This window comes from Nesoenas mayeri (assembly GCF_963082525.1).
Source record: "Nesoenas mayeri genome assembly, chromosome: 1".
Taxonomy (NCBI): domain Eukaryota; kingdom Metazoa; phylum Chordata; class Aves; order Columbiformes; family Columbidae; genus Nesoenas; species Nesoenas mayeri.
In genome coordinates this window covers 62153265-62179679 of record NC_137541.1, presented here as the reverse complement: position 1 = coordinate 62179679, position 26415 = coordinate 62153265, and the positions used below count along the sequence as shown (strand labels likewise).

Genomic DNA, 26415 nt, shown 5'->3' with positions numbered 1-26415 from the left:
CTGTCATTCTTGACCTAAGATAGTTGTTAGAAGCATGTAAGGTGTGGTGGGTGGGGTTTTTTTTCTGTTCCAAAGGGAAAGGAAAAATACAGCCTTCACCACAAATCCCAGTATGTCATCCCTTCAAGGAGTATGTAAGTGAAGTTCTGGCTGGTTACTCTGTAGCACCTTTTGTCTGTGCATCTGCAATAGGAGAAAAGGACGAGAATGACAGAAGGTGGTGAGGATGTACTGGCACAGCCTGAAGAAGTCCTGAGGAAAGCACAAAGAGAAGTACAGGCTGAGACGTGCTTGAAGCTGTAACCAGAAAAAATGTTCTTTGTCACAGTTCCTGCTGTGCAGAGGGAAACAGGACTTTCTGGTAGGTGACAAGAATACTGAAGAAATATCTGAAGGAAACATAAAGGTAAGATGGAGAAAACCCCTGAAGTTTGACTTAAAATCATTGGGAATCAGCTACCACAAAGATGCCAAATTCACATGGATGAATCCTGCCCAGGTTCATTGAGACAATCAGAGTCAATCAGATTGTCACATACAACAAGGCTTTCCAGCAAAAAGGGGAACTCAGCAGTCTGCAAAAAAGATTAAAGGAACTAACCAACAGTTACTAAAGTTAATGCTATCCCTAAGGGGAGTAGGAGCTATAACTGCAAAAACATCTCCCAAAAGTATGGCTCCAGTGAAGAGGAGGTTAAGTGGGACAGAGGATTGTATGTGACTAGTGAAATTCCTTCACACCTTCTGGGAAACAGACCAAAAGAGAGGGTGAACCGTAGCATCACAGGTAGCTGCCTCACAGCTCCTCTTTCAATGCTGGTTGTTATTTAACAACAGCAGTTTAATTTGGAGGTGTCTGGTGGAACGTGTGAAATTACAAGGGAATAGAGAATACACAATCAAATGTGACAGTTCTTAAATGAGCCAAGGAAGCAGGGAAATAACATAAATACCAGTTCAATCTCAACAGACACAGAAACTGGGGAACATGAACCCAAACACGATGGGAAGATTATTTTTGTGAACTGAACTCTGGGAATTGGAGCAGGAAATCTTGTTAGCTGAGACAGTGAATGAGTGAGCAGTTGCAGTGTATGTCATCATGGATAATGTCTCAGAAATGTGAGAGAAGTTGTCTCACGCTTTTGTCTGGGAAGTTACCGTTCATGACTGGATCTTGGTGAAACAAATTATCTACAGGCAGTCAGAAATATACTACAGGGCGCTTTACACACTCTGTTACTAGAGGTGCTTTTAGGACAACGATATAATGTGGTACCTTTCAGTAAAGGACATGACAGGTAGTGTCTGAAATATGTTTTGAAATTACGTATTTCAAGGGTCTTAACTGCCAAAGCTCCCACTGAATGCGAAGCAGGGGTGGATTCCTGTTCACTTACCGAGTACTTCCAAGGGCCAGCTTATTAAAAGAACAGGAAAACCACATTTTTGCAAACAGAAAGACTATGTAACCGCACACTCCAATGCCAAACACGGGTGCCCAGAGCTGCTTACAATGAAGGCATGTGGGAGTGGAGTGGGTTTTTTTAAGCTTTTGGTGGCTATTGTTTCTCCTGCACTGTAGATCCACAAGAGAGGTTGGGAAGGCCAAAGGAAACTGAAAGAGATGGAAACAAGGAAGTACTTGACATGGTGCATATCCATGAATGGTGGGTACGTAGTTAAAAGAAAAGGTTAAAGAGCACTCTTTTGTAATAAACTGTATATAAAATAAGCTGTTTGATTCCTAATGGGTTCTGGGAAACAGAAATGTCTTTTTAAATTTTTTTTTAGTAAATAAAAAGGAATATCAAAAATATACTTCTATCTATCAGCAATTTAATATAACACAAACAATCCCAAGGCCCTGATCTTTTTATTTGCTCAGGTAAAAGAAAAAGAGGGTGTTATGCAAGTTTTTCTGCATTTAGGTTTTTTTAGATGAATCAAAAGTTTTAGGTATTTTTTGTCCTGCTGTGGTCTTCTTTTTGCAACGTTTAACATCTTTCCATGGGATGTTATAGCTTAGATTTTTTGTTTCATTTTAAGATACAGGTTGTAATCACCCGTGAAATTTTCTGTGAAACATCTCTCCACTCTACAAAATGCAAGAAAATTATATTGTTTGGACCGAGACTTTTAGAATGAAAGTATAGGTCTTGTGCTAGGAGGCCTGAAGTACTCATCATGGTGATTGCTTTTGATACCTTGCCAAAGACAGGATATCTGTGGACTTTTTGACCCTGAAAACGTCTAACCTAAAACCAGTAGATTTTTCAGATTTCATGCCCTCCTCTTACTCACTGTGTCTATATTGAGCCACATCTTCAGCTGATGTAGTTTGACTGATTTCAGTTTTGCTTATTTACGTTGCCAAGGTTCTGCTGTGTATTATTTTCCTTTGCTGAGTGCGATATTACATTGTGATGTGAACCTGAAGCTTATAGGTATTGCGTGTGTCAGTAAAATGAATTCTTGCTCTTTCCACTTTACTTTGGGAGTGAGGTGCATCTGTTGTGAGTGTGTGCCAAGGACATCGCTAGGAAGTCCCTTGATGTATTGTTAGCATGTTCCATTGCGAGTGTAGCTAGAGAACTTGGTGAGTCCAGCTCTACTTTCTTATGATATCATTTGCCAGCTCTCTCTGGTGCTCTTTGGTGACTTTTGGAGTTGTCCCTGCTCCTGAGGAGAGCTGAGCTCAGCAGGAGTCCTCTGGTGACAAGGATCACTGCCAGTCTTTGTGCCCATTGCATCACTAATGTTTTATGGATGTCCTGCCACATAACTACACGCTCATAGCTGGACCTTCTCCCTTTCTGTTTGGACATTGATCACTACTTCAGCCCTCAAAACTCCACATGCAGCCTGTGGGCCGTGATGGCCTGTCCCTGGGCACCCCTCGGCCTAGCCAAGTGGGTTGAGGGAAGTGACCACCAGCCTCCTGGCCTTGCTCATCCATGGGGGAGCAGTGCAGTGAGGAAACACAGGTGCCCCACACAAACCAGGACTGGGCCCCCATGCCACTCTGGTCACTGCTCAGGTACTGGGAGACACCGATGACTCAACTTGTCCCTGTTAGGGGGCGGCTGTTGGGTGACACCCGCACTTTGCCTGGGCTGCGCGTGCTCTTTAGCTTGGAGAAGACTCAGGGGTGACCTCACTAATGTTTATAAATATGTAAAGGGTGAGTGTCACGAGGATGGAGCCAGGCTCTTCTTGGTGACGATCAGTGATAAGACAAGTGACAATGGATACAAACTGGAATGCAAGAGGTTCTGCTTAAATATGCAAAGAAACTTCTTCACAGTGGGGGTGCCAGAGCACTGGAACAGGCTGCCCAGGGGGGTTGTGGAGTCTCCTTCTCTGGAGACATTCAAAACCCGCCTGGACGCCTTCCTGTGTAACCTCATCTAGGTGTTCCTGCTCCGGTGGGGGGATTGGACTGGATGATCTTTCGAAGTCCCTTCCAGTCCCTGACATTCTGTGATCCTGTGAGGCACAAGCACGCGCGGGGTCAGCAGCGAAGTGACCGGCGGCAGCGGCGGGCCCTCGCGGGCGGGGCGGGGCCTGCTCACTCCGCCCCGCCCCTCACACCGCCCCCCCCAAAGAGCGCGGCCGGGGCCTCGGCTCCTCCCTTCCCCACCGCCCCCGCCCACGCCCGCGAGCGGCGGAGGGGGCGGGGCGGGCGCGCCCCCGCGCAGACGCGGACGGCGGGGCGCGCGCAGGTGGCGGGCGGCCCCGCTGCGCTCGCCGCCGCCCAGGGCCGGCCTGTGCCGGGGTTAGCGCGTCGCCGGCGGGGAGGGAGTGGAGCGAGCGAGGGAGCGCCGGGCGGCCGGGCCGGGTCGGGTCTGTTGCCGCTTCCCATGTGAAAGGCCGTAGTCGCCCGGGCGAGCGCCGCGGCTGGCCGAGGAGCCCCACTGCCCCGCAGCGTGGGGGCTTCCCCTCCGCCTCCCCGCCTGGGGCTCGAACCGAGCCGCCCTGCGGGGCACCTCTGCCTCGCTCCGGCCCCGCTGCTTCTGGGAGGCGGTTGTTGCCGCGGCGCTGCCCCCGTGAATACTCCTCACTGGGTAGGCGTGGGGAGGGGGGCCTGCGGAACCCCCCGCTCTCCAGCGTCCCGGCCCCGCCGGCCGTGGATGCGCCCGGGAGGAGCCGCCGAGCCCGCGCAGCCCTTTCAGCCCGCGGAGGGGACGCGGGGCGCCGCGATGACTTGACGCCGGGCCGCGGCGTGTCGTGCCGTGCCATGGAGGGGATGACACGCTTCGTGGTGGCCTCGGCGGCCGCAGCGCGCTGGCGTCCGGCGCTGCCCGCCCTGCTCCCGCTTCTGCTCGCCGTGCCGGCGCTGCGGGGTTCGCCCGCCGCAGGTAAGGGAACAAAGGGGGCCCGCGGGGCCGGCCGGGCCGCGGCAGGTGTGCCGGACCGGGACTGCGCCGTGAGTGGCGGGGGATAGGGTCGGCGGCCGCTGCCGTGGGCAGCTGTCCCCGCGCGCCGGCGTCCGTTAACGGCAGCGCCGGTAACAATGCGGCGGTGCCGGTGCGGGGGGGCGGGCGGGGGCCGCCTGTGCGCGCGGCGCTGCTGGGGAGCTCCGCCAGAAAGCGCGCGCGTTGTTGGCAGCCGCACCGCGTCCGCTCTGGCGTGGGGCCGGGGGAGCTGGGACCCGTCCTGGGGAAGCCGAGGACAGAACCGGTGTGGGGCAGCCCTGTCCCAGGCCTTTCGGGCGGGTGGGGTGTCCCCTTCCAGCCTGGCGGTCGCCCGGGGTTGTGGTCCCGGTGCCCGCCCCTCCGCCAGCGGTTCTCGGAGTGCGTTCGGGGCTGCAGTCTGTCAGGCGGGGGTGGCACCGGCGGGCTGCGGGACAGCCTGGTTCTCCTTCCCCTTTGGAGTGAAGGAGCATCAGAGCTCCTCGCAACGCGAAATGTTGCTCTCCAAGAATGGCCGTGGCATGATTTGTGTGTGGAGAGAACTGCCGGGGCTTCAGAGAGGGGTATGTTCACAAGATTTTTTGAAAATAAGCAGGAATCAGTGACCCTCTTTTTTTCCCCTCTCTTCTTTCCTCTAGTGGCTCTAGACATCAGAATTAGTCTGTAGTTAAGCAGACAATTAAATCACAAAGATATGTCATTTGGTTCTGCTCCCATAGCACTTCTTGGTTCATCTTTAATATTAAAAATGCTCCAACTAACATTTCGTAGAAAGGGGCAATTTTACTGTGACTCTAGGTTTTCTTTTCAGTAGGTAACAAGTATAAAGCAATACATTTTTGTCAATATTAGTAAGTTGTTGACAAATTCTAAGAAACGATAAGAGCCTGCATTAATGTGCTTCATGAAGTGGACCAACTAGTGTTGACTCTTATTGAAACACAAGAATTGAGGTGATTATTGTTGGGTGTTTAAGAAGCCTTGATGTTATAAAGTGTGCTTGTCTTTTTAATAATACTTTATTTCCACTTCGGAAAATAGTTTGTATTTTGGTGGTGACTGGTAAGCTTTTTGGGGAAGTTACACTCAGCTCTCGTTGTAGCCAACAAGATGTTCTGTTTCCAGCCTACGTGAAAGTTGATAATTTCTAGTAAGCTTCAGAGATTCTTTTTGTTAAATAGAACAGGCTTTGCATGCAAATAAGATAAGGCAAAGCAGTAAGTTCATAAATTGGAGATTTGCTTGGGGTTTTTTGCCTTTTTGAGGTTAATAGAGTGACTGGTTTGTTGTGTGGGTTGTTGTGTTTTGTTTTGTTTTTTCTGAATTTTCTTAGTAAGTTCCTGGTGGCTTTTGTTTAATTATTTCTTTAATACTTGGTAGTTCTTAATTAAACATTGCTGTGAATTTCTGTAAATGTTTGTATGATTGATATGCATTCTTGTATAACTTAAAAGCAGCAGTAAGAAATGTTATGTAACTTAGCCAGTGTTTGGGCTGCTGGAAGAGAGCACTCGGAGACAACAGATCTTGCCCAAAGCGATGCTTTCCTGCTCAGGCTAGGGCAGGAGCCTTTGAGCTGGTTTGATTTTCGAGTCATCTACGTTTTCTCTTTCCACTGAGCATGCTAATCATGTACAGTTAACTTTAGTGTTCTAAAAGCAAACTTGCTTTTCAGAGCATGCTTTTCATAGACATCTCAGAAGTGGTTAATTGATTGCAGATATTTGAAGACATCAGGTTGCAGAAAACAAGAGTATTTTGTTGCTTTGGAGTTAAAGTGAAATGCTTTGTTAAAATGTGTGACAGGAGTCAGGTTCCTCTGTTTTGGGCCCATAATGTTTAAAAAATTAGGACCTGTCCTTTATCCTAATCCTTAGCCTTGAAATGTTTTGATGGCGTAATGGGTGGTGTGAAACAGAAAAGATGTGTACTGGTCATATGCAGTAGGCTTCGACAACATTCATGTGACTGCTCATCAGACTTGTAACTTCCTGAATATCCATTTTGGGTGCAATTTATTTGCTTTCCAGTGCCATTGGGTCTTGACCAGTTTAGGAACAGCAAGAGCAAACTCCTGCAGCTTTGAGTTATGCAGAAGAGGCATATACAGTAAGAGCAGAATGGCTATAAGAGCCACTTGCTTGCGGTTGAAATAGCAAAGTGAATGACAGTATTTAAGAAAATTAAGTAGTAAATCAACTTGAATTTTGGAATGCTTGATCCAGCTCCCACTGAAGTCACATGTCGCTGAATCAGCGCTTCAGCTTCCACAATTAAGCAGATGCTGAACTCTTGATGTGTAGATGGGTGGCTGGTGTGCTAAGGGTAGGTATGTGTTTGAGCACCTCTGTGAACAAGGGCTTTGGTCAGGCTCTGTGAATACCTTGCTGTTCAGCCCAGACTGTGGTTTTGCTTTTGTTCCATTGCACAATCTATGCAACTCCCGCACTGACAATCAGGAGGATTTATCTTGTCTCGCTGCACTGTTTTTGTGGGAGAGGCGAGAGATATGTGCCGGCCTCTGAATAGTCTGCAGTGAGTCTCCTCAGAGACTCATGGACCAATGACAAGTTGTGGAGGTCAGGCAGGGAATCAGATGTAGCTGCCTTATGGGACAGTTGGAGGATATTGTTTATTCAACTTAATTGCCTGAGTGTGCTGCAGACACTTGAGTTGGCATCATGTCTCTTGTGGCCAGTTCAGCTTGTCAAGCTTGCTTTGAGTTCATTTTCACAGAAGACTTACATGGTTGGAGGATTCCCTTTCAGACTGCTTTCTATGCTGTGCTTGCTGTATTTATGTCAGCCTTGTGTCTACAAGCTACACTTGTAGTCTTGCCAGATGAAATGTGTTTTTTGTTTGCATGTTCTTTCAAGAAGTTAGAATGCTAAACAAGCTAGTGGACAGTGCAGCTTTTTGTTCAGTTGTGTCTGTTTTGTGAGTGATGTTTGTTTTCTGTGAAGCAAGGTCTTGGATTTCTCAGGCAGGGCTGGGACTTGAAATATAGCGTGCCTCTAACAAAGTAGGCTTTAACAGCTTTGACCTACCTTGAGTAATAGATTTCAGGCACTGGACACATTAAAGAGCAGTGATTCTTGCTGCAGCACAAATCTTTTCTGAGAGGTCTTGGGAAGCTGGTGATTGTGGTTAAGTGGCAGGCTCTGAAAACTCAGCTCTTATTTCTCAATCTAGAATGCGTGTGTACATGTGGGGGAGTTACTTGGGAGAGAAGTGAAGCAGAATAGGCTTCTTAATAATACAGTCTCACTTCTGCTGTGGCTTTCCTTCATTTGAAAGTAAATCTGTTTATGGATGATGTCTTAAATTACCAGTTTGTCTTCAGCCTTGCCCATTGTGGTGTACAGTATGAATAACACTAATTGCGTAAGAGTTACTATGGACTATGTCCTTAACTACTAGTGTGTCTTCAGCCTGGCCCATTGTGGTGTACAGTACAAGTAACACTAATTGCATAAAAGTAATTAAATCGAGTATGTCGTGGGAACTTATGTACATAAAGTAAAAAACCATGAGGAAATAGCACAAGTTGTCTTTTCAATTTTGTCATAGAATTGCAAAGTTGACTCAAATGGGAGCATTAAATGACCAATGCAGACTTAATCTCTTTTTTGGCTCACATATAAGAATCACATTTTCACAGAGTCCTTGTCAGTATGGCCAGTTTTGCACTCTGGAGTTGTGTGATATGTCGTCTTTTTTTATCCCTTAAAGAGTCATATATTTTTGTGCTTTTCTTTAGTGGTTGCTAAACACACATGAGCTCAATAACAAATTTGATTGACACTCCCTATATGTGCTGTGTTTTAAGCCATTAATGTTATTTGAGACAGCTGTTTTGGAAGACTGAGGGGAAAACCTTTCATAAGAGCAATGGATTAGGGAAGTCCTCTTCCTAAGGCATGAGATGGGGAAAAAATAAAACTGACCATCAGGAGTCACATCACTGATTATGTTAGTGTAATTAATTGCACATAAAGCAGATAGAATAAATACTAGAGAATGGTAGACTTGGCTGATTGTGCTAGTTCTTATAGGAGTTGTAAATGTTATATGGTGCTTGTCAGAAATATTACTGCCATGCAGTGGAGTTGAGAACAATTTTAACTATTTCAACTGAAATTTTGTAAATTGTGCATTTTGCTATGGGCTGAAGCTTTTTTTTCTTTACAAAATGTCAGTTGAAGGAGTTCAGCTGCTTCTGATGCTGAGGCAAGAGGAAAACAATAGTTTCTGCTTTGAGTTCTGCCAGCTTCTTTTCTGAACAACTTTAATACCCTTATGCTTTGGAGCATGCATTTAAACTTTGGCAGATTGTGTCTGCTTTGAAGGGGATGTTTTCTCTGCTGCTGCTTTGAAAGTGATTTTTTTCAAAAGCTTGTAACAACCAAATTTAGGCACACATGGCTGTAACAGAGATGATGCATTTTTTGTCTGCTAAAACTTGTGTATATCTTGTTCTCATGGAACCTCACCTACCCAGAATCTGGCACAGAACCCAGGGCTTCAGGGTGTTGGCCCTTTCCTCTTCTCAGCCAGGAGCACAATAATCTACTGCTACTCATTGAACATTTTGTGAATGTGCATGTTTCAGACTTGTGACAGAAGTGTTTTTCAGAGTTTGTTTTAAAAACTGGAAAATTTCCTCCACAGAAGTTGTAGCAGCATATGAAGACTGCAAAGGCAAAAATTAGCAAGTTGGAAATATTGACATTACAATAACCTGTACGATTTTAAACTTCTTCTGTGCCTGTCAGTTATAGTACAACTATACTCACATGATCACAAAGTGTATATCCATGTAGATAATATAGCTATATAGGCACCTGCACATAAGTATCTGTACATACATATACCCACATGCGGACAGCGTATAAAACTGATGCTGCACTGGGGATAAATGAGTGTTGGATAGCAAATGAAGAAGATATCTATAGAACTCTTGCTCCTTTTGTAGCAGATGTTCGAAGGTGTGAAATGAATGGGGACAGTGAAGCTTGGAAAAAGGATTCACTGTTAATGTAATTAAATGCTGTCCTAGACAATTGACTTGTGTTACTGTTGCAGAGTTTGTGATGTGAGCAAGTTGCTTAGGTCAGGCTTCCCACAGGTGGTCACTAGCTGTGTGTTCCTCATTTACTGGACATGAGACCTTTGGGATCATGTGTTGCAGAAATGCTGAGTGCTTGCAGCTGCCAAAGAAGTCAAGGGGGAACCTGTTCTGTGTATATAATTCTAAATACTCATTAATGTTTCAAATTGGGCACTCAGAATTTGACCTTGTTTCTAAGTTTTGCAATTTGTAAAATGTAATTTCTTAGGTGTAATTCCTTGTTTGATTTTCAAAATAGTACGAAATTTTCAGATGCGATAACAGTGAGCATGAAGGAAAAGTTCATCAGAAAGCCAAAGACTTTTGTCTTTAGAACAGTAAAGATCCAGTGGATGACAAACCAGTCTACTGAACGTGTAAGGAATAAATTATTTGTAAGCAAATAGAAAATAACAGGTGGTAGTGTAACAGTATGCATTTGCTTGATCTTTGCACACAAACTGTTTTCTAATCCTTTTAGTTCTCTTCATTCTTTCCTCTGATTTCTAGAAGCCTCTCTTCTATGAGTTAATTCCCTGCACAGAATTTTGAATTAGCTTTAGCCATCTGGTCAAGGCAGTGTGTCTGGTCTTGTGGTTTGAAACAGAAATAAGAGACTAAAATTCATCGGCAAGTAAGAGGAGGAGGAGGCATGAATGCTGGAAATATAGTGAAATAAAGTCTTGAAAATCCAGATGCTTTTTAGTAAGGAAAGTAAGTGATAGTATCATGCTGAGGGGGCTGAAAACCTGCACAGCTGTAGGATGAGGGGTAGACAATGCAACAGTGCTGTATGAAGAGATCTGGTGTTTATCATGGATCACAAACAATGTGATTCAATAGGATCACAGGGGTGCTGAATCTCATGAACACATGAGTTATGGTCTTTGGCATATCCTGTGTAATAACTTGTTCATTCTCTTCAGTGGCAGAAGAGCTGTAGCTGGGATGCTGTGTCCAGTATGGTGTTGTGTTCTTCAAGGAAGAGACGGGCTACTGGAGAGAGTTCAGATCATCGAAGTATTTGGGTCACCTGATCTAGCATAAAACATAGTTGGACAGGACCTTATTCAAATACATAAAAGATAAATACAAAGAGAAGCATCATAAACAGATGTTTATGTTGAGTAAGAAAAGAAGTAAAAGACTTATTGCAGTGAATAAAACAGATTTTCTAACTGCTGGTATTTCTAACAGTGCAGATAATGAAACTCTGAAATAAATGGTTTGAGGCAATAATGTAATCTGTCATCGGAGTTGTAAGAACAGCTTGTATAATGATCTAACAGAAGTGGATTGCAACAGTGATTCCACAGTGGTGTATAAGGATGGAATAGATGATCTCCTGAAATATTTTGCAGATCTGTTTTTGTGAGATTCTACAAATAATATAAATTGTGTGCAAACATGCAACATTGGGCCCAATATCTGTTAGTTACTGAAAACTTTAGTGTGCTGTTCAAGTGAAGAAACGACCTATGGTTCTATAGTTAAATACTGTGTCATAGTGTTTATGCAAAGAAAAACTGAAGTGGGATTTCATAGGTAGCCTTAGTAATGATACTTCCTAACTTTTAAATTACTGATTTTAGGCTTAAAATTTTTACAAGTTCTCAAATAATATTTTATAATCCTTGCTATGGTGACTTTATCCTTAGTCATAACAGGTGGGAGGAATGCACTATTTTTATGTTAATATCTGTGCAAGTTCAGTTTTTTAAGCATTTTGTAGAACTGTGTAGGTTATCACTGAGAGAACAGGTACAAGTAGATGGGGTAAATGTGATTCTGCATGTCTTGTCTTTATTAATCAACTGAATATTAGAATTTATATATTTAACAGGTAGGATGGAAAGAGAGGCAGTATTAGTACTCAAAACACACATCATATATCATATTTCTATGAAATGTATAGTTCAGCATCTTGGGGACTTGTGTATCTTAATACAGAATTTAGGATTAAACCCTTAGGGAAGAGAGAGGTGGTGGAAGGAAGAGGTCCGAAGTGATGCAAGATAGTTGGGAGACTGAGCAAATGCATAACACAGACCAGATCTTTCAGATGCAACACAATGCCAGCCAGTGTAGCCCGCGTCTGGGGTCTAGGTCTAAGAGGGAATGCAAAGCTGTTGCTGTTCAATAACTGAGGCAGTCGATGCCCCCCATGTGACTAGGAAGTGGCCGAGTTTCCTGACTGGAGTGGCAAGCATGGGTAGGGCAGTTCCGTAGGGCATTTTCTAAAGGAGTAGCTTGGTTCAGTTTTAGTGGAAAACACTCAAATGCCTGGTAAGATACATTTGAGAACTGTAAAGGCACCTGAAAATAAATGGTCACATAGGACAGGTTAGGCAGGTAAAGATGTTTTTTCTTAAGTGGTAGTGAAACAATTTACAGATTTTGTTTTCAGCCTATTTTTTCTTAATTCACGTTACTTTGGACTGAATTTCCTATTGAGTGTTTTCATGCTGTGTGAGGAAATCAAACTGGTATGATTTCTTACGTGAGAAGAAGGCTCTCCTTTTGTTTGCTCCCCAGCCAATAGTGTATGGAACTCATTTGTGGATACTAAGTAAAAGTTCTTCCCTCATTTAAAAGCAACTGTTTGTTACTGCAGAATGATGCAGGGACTGTTTATTTTCCTTCTAGTTGGATGTGAGCTCAACATCAATTAGATGTTGAGCCTATCTCACCCTTTCCTGTGTCCCGTAATTCTATTGTAAATAAATTCCACCTCATGTATGCAGGTTGCAGCGAGCACTGATCAGCCACAAAACCACAATGATTTAGTTCAGCATTTTTTGGAGACAAAGCTCTACGCATTTATGTACTAGACCCCTCGGGACTAATATCAGCTTACTTCTTGAATAGAAGAAAATCGGTCATTTATCAGCTGTGCTGGATTCTGATTAGGTAACTTTTCCAGTGGATGTCTGTGTTTAAAACTGGAGCTGCTGCTGAATTGGGACTAACTTGTGTGATATATTGGGATAGAAATTGCATGTCATAGAACAAAATCCTGATCTAGAGGAGAAGTCTGGTTTGAAGATGTTTTCAATTAGAAGCTGACAGTGACCTTACTTCCTGCTCTTATGCGGAAAGATGAAACAAATTTGGGCTTCCAGCCATTGACATTCAATTTTTAGAAGATGTAATTTGTTCCACTCTGAAAGAACAAAAAAAAAAAAAAATAAAATTCCCTTTGTCTTTCCAGAATGCATGTGCTTTTTATAGTAACTTGGTTAAAAAAATATGTAAGTGCTTATCAACACAGTAATAATGGTTCTGTCAATAAATATTTTATCCAGTATTAGTACAAGCAAGGAAGTTTCAAGGAAATAAATTGTGTTAGTCTGTTTACTTTGTTTGCTTCTGTGAGTAGTTACTTTTCTGCTTCTACTGCAGCCAGGTTCTTAAAACTGTAAAAATTGTCAGAAGGATTATGATAGCTGAGGAATGTGAGATGAATGTAAATCCACTTTGCTTCTTTTAAAATTGACTGGATTCCAAGTAGACAGTGTCACTTCAAAGTATAATCTTCTTAAAATCCTGGGAGCATTAGAAACTTGCTTAGAAACAAAACCAAACATAGTTTCTGTACTGGAGTATTAATTCTTATGATGCTTTAGTATTTACTGCTGCTGTTTACCGTGTGTGCACAGTCTGCCAAGCACTGAGGTCAGGTGAAGATAGTTCCAGAAATCTTGAAGTGTTTCTTCCAGATTTACTGAAACAACACTAAAATGAGTTGGTTTCATGTCTGTCTTGAATGAGCCCAAACCATCATTACAACATGCTACTGGTGTGTGAAGTTGCACTGACAGTTAAGAGTACTTGGAAATAAAATACACACTTGAAGAACACAATGCAACTTTATATTGTATCACATATTCAGTACAAGCATCCATGTCATTTAGGTAAGATACTTCAGAAATATTCTGTGGTACTTTCCCTCATTCCTGAATAGTATCAGCCTTGGAGGTCACATCTAAAGCTTGTTCTCTGTAAATTTGATGTTAAATAGCTTTCTAGATATTATTAAAAGCAGAAAAATGTAGAAATTTTACATACTTCACATACAGGTACAAGAATTAATATGCTTTATGAAGACAAGTATTTTGACTTGAGTGAATACTTCAGGCTCCTACTTAAACATCTCATACATCAGAAGTTACATTTCTAATGAATTAATGGACTTCGGTTTTATGAAGACATATCTTGAGATTAATTTCTTTTAGTTTTGAGAGAGTTGGGAAAAAAATGAGAATTTTAACAGTAGAATGAAATTAATGAATTAATTAAATGATGGCTATTGGAATTCCTTTGCGTGTTTATGATCAATCCCTGTGGATTGAATTATTTGGAGGAGGACAGGTGAAAAGCACAGGTGCATGTTAAATATAGTTTGTTATAGGCAGTCAAAGCAACCACCCAAAACAGCAGATGTTTATGTGGAACATTCATCTAAGCTCAGGCATGCAGTACTGGTTTGTGCTCCTAATGCACTAGTATGTGTGTGTTTTGGTTTGGTGTCCACACCAAAAGCCCCCCCCGCCATGGGAGATGAGGGAAAACTTTACATGAGATTTGTTTATTTTCAGAAAGTTTATCTTGCCTGGAAACTTGGCAAGGTCATAAGCTTGTTGATGCTTTCTGAATTGTTGCTTCATCCTTTGTAGCATTACTGCATCCTTTGTAGCTTTTGGGACTGGATTCCTTGCTGCTTCAAATATGTTGAAGGCAAGCTGTTAAGTCAAGGGAATATTTTCATCTCGTGTCTGCAGGTCTGCAATTTAGAGCTTCTAAATTGCAACTCAGTTATGTCAAACTAAGTGGAAAATATTGAAATAAGAGTTATAAGAGTTTGGTTTGAAACGTGGGGTTTTTTTTCTTGTGATTTGCTTTCATGAAAGACTATCCAAGACAAGTAAATAAAAACCAATGTTGTTAACAATGAAAGTCTTGTAAGTCTCATAATTAAACTCCTTTTCATAGCCTTTTGGGGGAACAGCCTTGTGTTTTCTCAATGTGCAGGATTTTTTGTATTTAAGAAGTTGAACATGGTAGGTGCAAGTTTTGTTTTCTTTTTTTTTTTATTTTTAAATTTTTTTTTTAAATTTTTTTTTATTAAACATTTGTGTTCATGCAGAAATAGTTCAGTTGCTGTGTAATTGAGTTAGAGTGGCATGATTTGTGATGATATTGTCTCTGACAGTCATATTAATAGCCTATTTTCCATCCAAAAAATTCTGCAGACCTCCCCATAGTGTTCTCTGGTGTTTATGGAAAATGGCACATTTCTAAATAAAAATCATGCTTTGGTAGGTAAGGTGTTCATGAAGAAGTCAGTTTCTATTTTAAACAAGTAAACCGGCCAGATTTTCCTGTGTTTTTACACATTACAGTAGGTGTTATGAATATTGACCCAGTAGACACAACAATAATAGAGTTAAAGCTAGTCATCTGAGCTCAGCCTTGTTTCATATGAGTGTTTTATGTTGTTTGTCTGGAATGTTGAATTATCATAATACCTAACTCTTCAAATAGAGGAACAAGACCAAGAGATTTCACTTCAGCAACATGGTAACATGTTTGGTTTTTTTTATACAATATAGTAAATTTCAAATCCATTTCTTCCTCTTTTTTTTTTCTGCTTCCTGGAAGCAAGCACTTTATTGGATTTTTATTTATTTATTTATTTTTAACAAATGTATCAACATTCTCTTCTGTGCTTTCCCTAGTGCTCCTCTTCCCTCATATAATCTACCCTCTTTGCTATGTCTCTGTCTTGGAGTGCAACTTGTAGGGAGTTCCATCTTACCTCCTATTGAAGACCAGGAAAAAAAAAAAAAGACATGATTCCAGGTTTTGTGGGTTTTGCACTGTGTATACTTCTTTCAAGCTCTTAAGGAGAGTAGAATTTGTTAGGCATGGGTGGAGTTTTTTCTTGTTGGGGAAGGGATGACTTGCAAAAAGGGGAGGAGAAAGAAAGCAGGAGTGTAGTCTTTGCCAGAAATGAGCGATTTTCCCTCTTATGAAGCTGTGGGTCTATGTTTTTCCACGCAGGAGAAAATCCAATTTAAGATGTTTCTGTTATCCTCTCTTAGCTTGGCACTTCAGCTTTTTGCATGTTTGTTGTATAGGCTGTATTTTTAAAACAGTACTTTATTGGGATGGTTTCACTATTTTGGTTTTGATGTGTGTTTTCTCCTTTAAATGGCATAGTTCCTGAAAGCCTAACTTGGAGTACAGTCATGCAAACAATTGAATTGGCACCTCTGGAGCACAGAAATGAGTGTTTGGGGACGTAAGGGAGCGGCAAGAACCTTTCAAAACACAGCTGCCACTGACAGAGTGGCACCACAGCTCTATGATACTCTGAAATTAATTTGTTAAGGACCAACTGGATTAGAACTCGCTTGGTCTTAAATACCCTCTACTACTAAGAAAACTTCACTTTAACAGCAGCTCCTTTCTAATTTGAGCTTGATTACATACTAGTAATTTTTATGACTGTTCTTCTTTCTAGAGTCTTCATCTAATGAAAAGAAAGTGGATCTTTATATTTTTAAGTAGTTCAACCCACAGTACATAGTAAAATCCTTTTCTTTAAGGAAATATTCATATGAATGGTTGAATTAAAATGCCTTTTTGGTCTTCAACCATATTATACTCTGTGTAGAAAGTTTAAGCTCCATAATTTGTCTAGATGAAGAATTTTCACTTTTATAACTGACGGGTTTAGTTGCGGTAGTATTCTTGCTAATGCATTTTAGTAGGGCCCTATATCCTTCTGTACAATTGATACCTTCTGTTTTAGGACTGGCTTCAACTCTTTCCCTATCATCAGAATTACTTACTGTTCAGTCCCCACATGAGGTTCCTTTCTTAGCACCGTTCCCACTTACACTCTCCCTGTGTAGCCTCGCAGCTCCCCAGCTTTGCAAACACACTTTGCCTTCCTTCGTCTGCCGCTTCCCTGCGTGACAGCTGCTGCTTGCGGTTGTGCCTTGTGCTGCTGCAGGGTGAGTTGGGCTACTGGCTACACTGGTGTTGCTGTTGCATTTTTGACTCTCTTTCTATTTCTGTATGCTGTATCAAATAGAAAACCACCTTGTAGTTATACCTGTGTTACTGTGTGTGCAAATCAGGTTCTTATGATAAATTTGTTCCTGTCTAACAAGCCATGCTTGTCTGTAGGACAGCAAATACATCCCTGGGCATTCTGAGGTGAATGCACAAATATATTTTTAGATGTCTCAGAGGTCTTAACTCAGCAAGCTAGGCTGTCCAGGTCTGTGTGAAAAACAAGCAGGTTTGGGGAGTTAGAATTTGGGTGGCCCAGTGTGAAATGGTACGTCTCTAGCACATGGCTGAAATCAGGCTATAAAGTATCTGTGATATATCATGCTGTCTGCCTACAGAAGAGTTGCTGCTTTAAATGTTTTCTGCATCATCCAAGAGAGCAAGATTCCAATTAATGGGCTTCAGCATTAAGTAGGGAGTGGAAGTGTTTGTTTTCCTACCTGATTCAACACTACCATATGAGAGAGGATTTGAAAACACTGTCAGCACTAGAGACAAAATATTTTGTATCAAATACACTCATCAATTCCAGCAGGCTTTTGCTAAGTTTTATGTGAGCAAACTTCCTGGCGGCTGCTGCTGATGGCAGCTTTCCTGTTAATAGAAGAGTGAAATTAATGATGTGAAGCCTGTTGTGTTGCCTTCCAGAGCAGGAGGGGCAGCAGGGATGTTGACAAGTGGCATGGTGGCATGTCAGTTCTCAGCCCCTTCTGAGGCAAACTGGGCAGAGGCAAACCAATGCATTTTACTGTAGAAAATGCAGGAGTCTTCCTGAATGTTGTGGCACTGTGGAGGGTAGGGAGGAGAAAAGAATACTAGAATATTTTGAAGAAAAATGTAAGCCAGAATGTTTTCTTTTATTGCAGAGTAAATGGGTACGTTTTTATTTTTGTCTTGGTGGTCTTTTTAGAGCTAAATGATACTGAACTCAGTATTTTTCTTTTCCTTTTTTTGTTTGCTTAATGATGGAATAGTGTCTTGGGGAGAGGAAGCCCCATCAGGGAGAAACTAATAATAGTGAGTCATTGAGGCTGTGCATATTGTAGGTCACTTTAGGGAGACTATGATTTTCCAATCTTGTATGGAACTGGAATTGTCACCCTTGTGGTTTCCGTAATTATGATTTAAGTATCACATGGATATGAAGCATTAAAAATTCTAAAGTGTCTCTGGGACCAAATTGAAAGGAAAGAAAAATCAGTGTTGCAGTTCTCAGTGGTACTTAAATTGGAGGATTACTTTTTCACCAGAATAGGCTTTCATTGAAAAACAGACTTCCTGGTATGTCCCTGCTTTAGACCTTTTGCTGTTTTACATAGTTAGCTCCGATAATAAAATTTTGCACTCCCACTGAGAACTCTTGCAGGAAGTTTTTCCAGAAGTATGTATTTTAACATAAAATCTTAGTCATATTTCACTTTATTCACACTGATGATTTTCATGGCTTCTGTTCAGTAATTATTTGAAGATCAGTAATAGGTGTATTTGTCTATCTAGACTGTCTAGCAGTATAATGGTCTTTGAGGTACCTGGAGAAATGTGAAGACTCTCATGATGCTGACTGTAACAGACTTAGGCTCTAATTAGAGCTGGTTTATGTAAACCAGCTTGGGAACTGACAAGTTCTCAGTTTCTAATCCCTTGCAGAGGAAGGAGGAAGAAAAAGAAAACAGAAGGCTCAAGAACAGCATACAAATCTGAATGTGCTGACATTTTAAAGAAAACTACAAGTGTTGGAAACACCATGTTTCATTAGACTTTCTTGTTAAGTAGTTTTTTTTTGTTTAGATGGATGTTTTAAGTGGACTTTACTGGAGCTTCCTCTACAGGAAACACAAACATGAGTCTTTGCAGTGAAGTAATATTGTATTGAGTACTCCTATTTTTATAGCTTTGTGGGTTTTTTTTGTCCTCTGCATGTTCCCATATTTGTGTTTTACAAGTATTGGTATATGAGTTGCTTCTGAGGAAGATGTGAAGATTTGTGTGCAGATTTACTATTCTACTGTAACGAAACTGTGGCACAGCCTTGATGTGGTGAAGTGCTTTTCATCAGTCACTGAGTTCTACAGAGCAGGCATGGAACTGAAGATGCTTTGAGATTTCCCAGATGTTTGATAGAAAAATGGTATCACTAGCTTGTTCTTAAATATATAGTTGTTGGTTTTTTTTCTTTTCTTCCTAGACCAAACTTAAGTCACATATACAGATGCTCATTTTTCAGGTAGAGAATCATCATTCTTAAGTTAACAGCATCATCTTACGGCACCTGTGAGACCAGGTGTTGACACATTACTGTCGTTTGATGACCAGTGACTACTTTTTAGGAATTTCATGTCTTTAGGGCATAATTCTGCTCTGTTAAATGCCAGAGTTTGTTTATTTCACTTTATGTGTGCTTCAGTTTATGATGAGATTAACACTCCAAGCAATGTAATTGACCTCAAAAAAATGCTTAAAATGAAATAACCTTCAGTACTTTAGCCAATTTAAAGCCTTTGGAAACTCTCTTCTATGCAAAACTCTAGTGTCTTCCAGTGAACTTGTTGGGTTTTTTTTTGTGTGTGTGTGTGGGTTTTTTTTTTTCCTTTGTTTTATTTATTTATTTATTTTTTTATTTTATTTTTTATGATTATATGCTTGTTTTAGGTTGTTTCTTAGAAATTAAATGCTTCTTGATGAAGGAGGGGGAGGAGAGTGTTCCTAAAGTGTTCTGGTTTTGTAAACCTTGCACTAAACTGGATAAGAGGGAAGGGATGACAGAGGAAATAAAACTGATTGTTCAATTGGCTTGACATACTAGAAAGCAAGTGGACCATGCTTGAATCTTGGAATCACAGTAGGATAAAAAATGGTAAGAATATAGTTATGGCACGGATATTTTAGGTCCCTAATAACAAAGGAAGGAAGGGGTTTTTTTCCCCTTTAAATCCTAATTTAAGTGATTTTTTTTTTTTTTTTTTTTTTTTTTTTTTTTATTCTCCAGTAACTGAAATTGACAGAATAAAATGGTGGTGAGGGGAGGGAAGGAGTCCTGTGCAGGTCTCTGTTAGCATATTGCCATTATCCAATTTCGTATTTGCCATGAGAAAAAGAGTGTTAATATGTTTAGTGAAAGATACCATCAACTTTTCATTTACTAAAACTGTGGATTTAATAGTGAAAAACATTACTGAGTACTTTCTCCTTTTCCTTTCTTTAGCTGTGGGGAAAAGAACATTCAGTTTTTAGAATGTAATAACTTGTACACTTTTATAAAAGTTGTTTTAGATCGGCTTTATGAACCAACTATTTAATATTCCAAGTACAACCTCTCATTTTATGACTATGGAAAGATCTACTGTTGCAGCTCTACCAGATACTACACGTGTATTTTCTTTCTACATTAATCCTTGGGTAGCATCTCATGGCCAGTGTTCTGTGCAGTCATTTGTCATTTAAACAGCATTATTGCAGTTCTGATCTGAACTATTACAAATCATCACACCATATACTAAACCAACGCATGATAAATGTAGGATACTATTTGGCAAACATGAGAGGGAAGTTACTGGTTTAGAGTGCATTAAGCGTGTCAGAGATGTTGCTTTGTCTGGAAATGTAAAGAGACATGAAGTGACTTTCTGAATTGCAAGGATGATGTTGGAATTGGGAGTAATGTGCCCCCATGGGAGCTGAGTGCTTAAAAGTGTACTCCGCAAAGGTATCTGTTGTGATTAGGTGTTGGCTTTTTATTAAAAAGCTAATTAAACCCATTTGTTTAAAGAAACCATAGAACAGTCGCTAACAAGAGTGTACCAGGCTTTGTTTACTGATCCATTGAATAAAATTTTTGTATGGATCTTTGTTTTGTTTTTTGTACAAAAAACATATAGAGGCTAAGCTGATTTGTCTAGAGATAAACAGTGAAGGCTGTATTGATATGGCAAAAACTTCTGAAAAACAGTGATTTGGGGCTGGAGGGGAATGAATTGGCAGGAGGAAGAGTTTGGTGGGCTGTTGAAGAGGAGTTCACTGTGCAGTGGTGTGGTTGGGAATAATCTTTAAACATATGAGTGGGAACTGGGAAACTTTCTTACCTGTGTATGTGGGTGTTTTGTGTTGGCTACTAGTGTGACCTGTTCAGGAGGATGTTGCCTAACTGGGGATGGTTTAGAGCGTATCCCCTTGCGGCTTTGGAAAGGATGTTTCCAGGTGAAAATGTCAGAAAGGGCAGCCTAGTTGGCATGTTCTAGAAACAGTGGAGTTGTGACTTGATTTCTGTGTTGTGGAAAACAAATTCTGTAGAGCAAGGGCCTGTGGAAGATTTTCAGTAAAGGGAAATTGAAGCATAAAAACATCAGACTAGGAGTTATGTATAACATTTGTAACAGTGAGGAATAATTAACCATAGGGCAACTTACTGTGTTGGAAACTTTAAAAAGCAAGAGTTAATTTAGGCAAGATTTATGAACTGAATTAGGCCAGAGATGGGACTGGAAGATTACATTGTTACTTACTGTCCTTAAAAACATCTGGCTATATGCTGTAAAAGAATGACGTTATGGAATCTAATCATGTAGCATGGAGTCTAATTCTCCTTTCCTTTGACTCCAGTCACCTTCTGTTGGAGTGAATAACAAAACCTGCTCTGACTAAGAGGATATGATACTGCTTGGACTTGTTTCTATTGTCTGGGATTTAGGGGTGATTGATAGAAAGTTTTCCTGTTTTGAAAACAATCATTTATATACAGAAAAAAAAGTCAGGATTTCAAGAATGTAGTGAATTTGGGGTGCTGGTGGTATGGCAGTCTCGGCAGTGGCAAGCTGGCAGTGAGGTGAGCTCAGTCAGTACCTCCCAGGCTGGCTGTGCTGTTCCCTTCTTCCTAGCAAGTGCAAAAGCAGAGTAGAGGTGTTGCAAAGCTTGTTGTACACCTGTATGAGGAAAAGTTCTATGGGTGTAGAAGCAGATGATTGTGTTTGAATGATACTCTGAATTCCCATGGAGATGCAATAAGAAAGAATGGAAGGGAAAGAAGTCTCAGAGTCAACTTTTCCACCAAATTAGAAGTCCCCCAGAGATGTGTGCCACCACAACTAAGAAGTAGCTCTAGAGATAAAACTGGAAGAGGACCAAAGAATAAGTTGTAGACACCTTTTTCTTCCCTCCCTTATTGACTCTATTATACCAAAGATTTAATTTCCTTGGAATATCAGGTAGTATTTAATTTTTTTTTCATGGGCATCATGCCAAGGTTCAAATGGTACTGTTCAGTACTACTTGTAGTAGGACTCCCCTTGAGCATATTTCACACACTGGTAACTGTTAGTGTGCACAGAGTGAAGAAGCTGGAGTGAGTTAAACTGACACTTCTGTAGCAATGGAAACTTCTTAATAAATAATTAAATGCAGGACTATAGAAGCTGATATCTGTGGTGACCAATTTCAATCATTTTAATGGTTCTCTCTCACTTCCTTGCTGTGTTAGCCATTTACCTGGAGTATTTGTTATTTTAAACTGTTATGGGAAAGGAGGACAGAGGGAGACAGCAATATCTCAGTAGTTTTGTGTGGTTTTCAGCTGAAACTTTTAAGGCCTCCGCTGAGTGAAATGCTGGCGTAGGGTTTTCTCAATGTGATTCTGACGAGAGAACTTACTTATCTTGTAGTTGCTCTGGTGAAGGTGGCATCATCTGAACTGGACCCTTTGGGCCAAAATAATTTACTGTTTGCTAGTCCTTCCATGAAACTGAAGTAAATGAAAGTCTATAGTTCTATAGGTAGTGGTGCATTTTCAGTAAAATTATTCAAGAGCTCCAGTCCCACCATCCAAATACATTAATGTGCAGGAGCTGACTGACAAAAATGGCCATTTAGAAATTTTTGATGTGAAAAACTTCCAGTGTGGAAAAAAACAAGACAAGCCTGCATTCCTTACATTTCTCTTGAAATGACAAATGACTTGTCAGTTAAAAACTGATGATGGCTCTTTAAAGGTATGTGATGTGTTTGTGACTTGTGTTTTTTGTTTAAAGTGAAGGCTGTAACTCTTGTAATATCACATTCAGAAGTAATGCAAACTCATGGAATATCTGTCAGAACATGTGAAGGTTCAGAGTGTTGAAATTAATTATGGCACTGCCATGGAAGCTGTGGGACAAGCTTCCACGCAAGTGTTGAGGTAGAAACCTTAAATAAGAGTTCTTAAACCTTGCATGGGCACGTGAGGAGAAAGGTAACTTCAATCAACTGCAAACTTCTTAATGGAGGGTGGCGATTTCAGTTTGTTGTGGGGTTTATATTCCTGTTACTGTAAATATTCAAATTAATTTCAGCAAATAGGCCTTTGAGGAGTTAACATTCTACCAGCAAGGCTTCAATTCCCAAAGTATGTTTGAAATAAAAGACAATTGTTTTAATGGATAGATTAAAAAACATTACCTTGTTTTTTTGATCTATTTATGCTCTTTGGACTCTTAACATCCCATGGCAGTGTGTTCCCCAATTTAATTATGTTTGGGGTGAAAATACTTCTGTTTTGTTTCTATTAAACTTACGCTGAATTTGACTGTTTATTTTGAAATGTCATAATTGTCTTTTAATTAATCACATCTCTCCCACTCATGACTCTAGAAACCTCATTCTGATAGTTTCTCTCCTGTTGTCTCCCCTCCAGTCTGAAGACTCTTGTAACAGAGCCAGTCTGTACCTGTGTTTTATCCTTAATCTTGTCTGTGACACTTCAATTTCTCTAGTCTGTTTTGGGAGTGATAATTATAACAATGTAGCACTGAAGATGAGATCACAATGTTTACCTATAATGTGGCATAATAACATGTTTCTGTTCTTGTTCTCTATTCCTTTCCTACTGTTTTTTACTATTCTGTTTTGTGTCTTCTATTTCTGCTGAGCACTGAAGTGACACTTTGAAATCGTGGTGGATGGTATGTTACAATCTCTTTTGCCGAGTTAGTTGTAGCTAACTTAGAGCTTATTATTGCTCCTGTAGCTAGGGCTGTTTTACCTCCTTTCTGTACTTCACATTCATCAATCTTGAATTTCACCTAACATGGTGAAAGCTCTTCTGCGTCAGTTTTCAGTTGAGACTTTTCTGAAATGCTGTTGGCAAATGTTGTCAGCTTATTTACCCCTCTGTTCCTGTTTGTGTTTTGAGGATATTCACCATTGTAGCTGCACCACTGCTAGAAATCTTTCTGCATTCTGACTGTTTTTAATTGATTCCTGTTGACATCTTGAGCTTAGTTCACAGTAGTTAAATTTAAGAGTTTTGATTAGGAGCCTTGTTAAAGGCTTTGAAAATCCAGTTAAAATTGTTTCAGGTGGATTAATATTGTGTATACACTTCTCTTCACAGAACTGTTGCTGACATGTGACATATGATTTACTTCTACAAAAATTATTTGGGAACCTCTGGGATTACAACCATTAACTCTTTCATAGATCACTCTGCCTAGTCCATCTGTGCAAGGCAATTAGGTTGCAAGTCCAAGACAGAAATGCTGATGGATTAGAGGGAACTCAGTGTTCTCGGAAGGTAGATTTGTGCTCTTGAAACTATAAGCAACCTGAACAAGAGTAGTCCTTAAGTGACAGAAGCTTTGTTCAAAAAGTAGTTGATTTTGGAGGTACTTTCAGGATAAGCTTAGAGAAGGAGGTGTATGTTTTTTTTTCTGCTATGAGTAAAACCCAACTCAATGAAGAGGCTATATGTTGTTGTTGTCATATACCTGGCACTTAGGGGTGAGTGTAAAAGCAACACATTTCATGAGATTTATCTTTAAAGTGTTTGACAGCTATCAATGGAGAGAAAAATAGAGTCTTAATTGCTATTTTTGCTTTCTTGGGGATTAGCAACCATTTGTATTTTATTTCTTGATTTATACTATATACCTATTCACATTCAGTTTGTAAGCACTCTGGAGTTACTTGTACTGCTGGAAAAGATCTATATGAATGAAAATGTTTTAGTTTGTCTTTCTGCCTGCATGTGTGAGTACATCCATGAAACAAAAGAATTCAAGAAGCATTGTGCTTCTTAATATACTAGTTCTCAGGAGGCTAAGTGGAATCTAGGGACTGATTAAGCAATCTGGACTCCATAAATCCATGGGTCCAGATGGGAAGCACCTGTGGGTGCTGAGGGAGCTGGCTGAGGTCATTGCCAGGCCACTCTCCATCATCTTTGCTAAGTTGTGGGAAATGGGAGAGGTGCCTAAGGATTGGAGGAAAGCAAATGTCACTCCAGTCTTCAAAAAGGGCAAGAAGGAGGACCCGGGTAACTACAGACCAGTCAGCCTCACCTCCATCCCTGGGAAGGTGTTGGAACAACTTATCCTTGGTGCCATCTCAAGGTATATCAAAGATAAGAGGGTCATTAGGGGCAGTCAACATGGCTTCACAAAGGGGAAGTCATGCTTAACCAACCCCATAACCTTTTATGAGAGCATAACCAGATGGATAGATGATGGTAAAGCAGTGGATGTGATTTATCTTGATTTCAGTAAAGCATTTGACAGTCTCCCACACCATCCTCACAGCTAAACTGAGGAAGTGTGGACTGGGTGATCAGGTAATGAGGTGGACTGTGAACTGGCTGAAGGAAAGAAGCCAGAGTTGTGGTCAATGAGGCAGAGTCTAGTTGGAGGTCTGTATCTAGTGGAGTGCCTCAGAGGTTGGTACTGGGACCAGTACTATTCAATATATTCACCAATGACTTGGATGAGGGAATAGAATGTACTATCAGCAAGTTCACTGGTGACACTAAGCTGGGAGGAGTGGCTGACACGCCAGAAGGCTGTGCTGCCATCCAGCGAGACCTGGACAGGCTGGAGGGTTGGGCAGGGAAAAATTTAATGAAATACAACAAGGGCAAGTGTAGAGTCTTAGATTTGGGCAGGAACAACCCCAGGTTTCAGTATAAGTTGGGGAATGACCTGTTAGAGAGCAGCGTAGGGGAAAGGGACCTGTGGATCCTGGTGGACAGCAGGATGACCATGAGCCAGCACTGTGCCCTTGTGGCCAAGAAGGCCAATGGCATCCTGGGGTGTATTAGGAGGAGAGTGGTTATTAGGTTGAGAGAGGTTCACTTTCCCCTCTACTCTGCCCTAGTGAGACCACATCTGGAATATTGTGTCCAGTTCTGGTCTCCTCAGTTCAAGAAGGACAGGGAACTGCTGGAGAGAGTCCAGCACAGGGCATGATTGGGAAGAATATAAGGCTGCTGTTAGAGGATGTAGGAAGGCAGCTAGGATAGCCAAGGCCTCCTTAGAATTACAGCTGGCGAGAGGGGTCAAGGACAGCAAAAAGAACTTTTTCAAATACATAGCGGATAAAACTAATACCAGAGGCAATGTAGGCCCACTGAGGAATGGGGTGGGTGCCCTGGTGGCGGAAGATACAGAGAAGGCAGAATTACTGAATGCCTCCTTTGTCTCTGTCTACTCTGCCGGAGGCTGTCCTGGGGAGCCCTGTACCCCTGAGACCCCAGATGAAGCCAGGTCAATGGAGGAGCTTGCTTTAGTTGATGAGGACTGGGTTAAGGAGCAATTAAATAGACTGGACATCCATAAATCCATGGGTCCAGATGGGATGCATCCGCGGGTGCTGAGGGAGCTGGCTGAGGTCATTGCTGGACTGCTCTCCATCATCTTTGCCAAGTCTTGGGAAACGGGAGAGGTGCCCGAGGATTGGAGGAAAGCAAATGTCACTCCAGTCTTCAAAAAGGGCAAGAAGGAGGACCCGGGTAACTATAGACCGGTCAGCCTCACCTCTGTCCCTGGGAAAGTAATGGAACAACTTATCCTT

At 41.3% G+C, this 26415-nt stretch overlaps 1 protein-coding gene across 1 annotated transcript in view; it reads left to right on the top strand.

Moving 5' to 3' along the window:
- Positions 1 to 4240: 4240 nt before the first annotated feature.
- Positions 4241 to 26415, top strand: part of KIAA1549 — a gene marked incomplete at both ends in the record, with an annotated part of 141160 nt that continues 118985 nt past the window's right edge. Inside the window, one exon of the mRNA XM_080360630.1 lies at positions 4241 to 4361. Within this exon, the coding sequence (XP_080216756.1) occupies positions 4241 to 4361 (121 nt within the window). The remainder of the gene's footprint in view (positions 4362 to 26415) is intronic.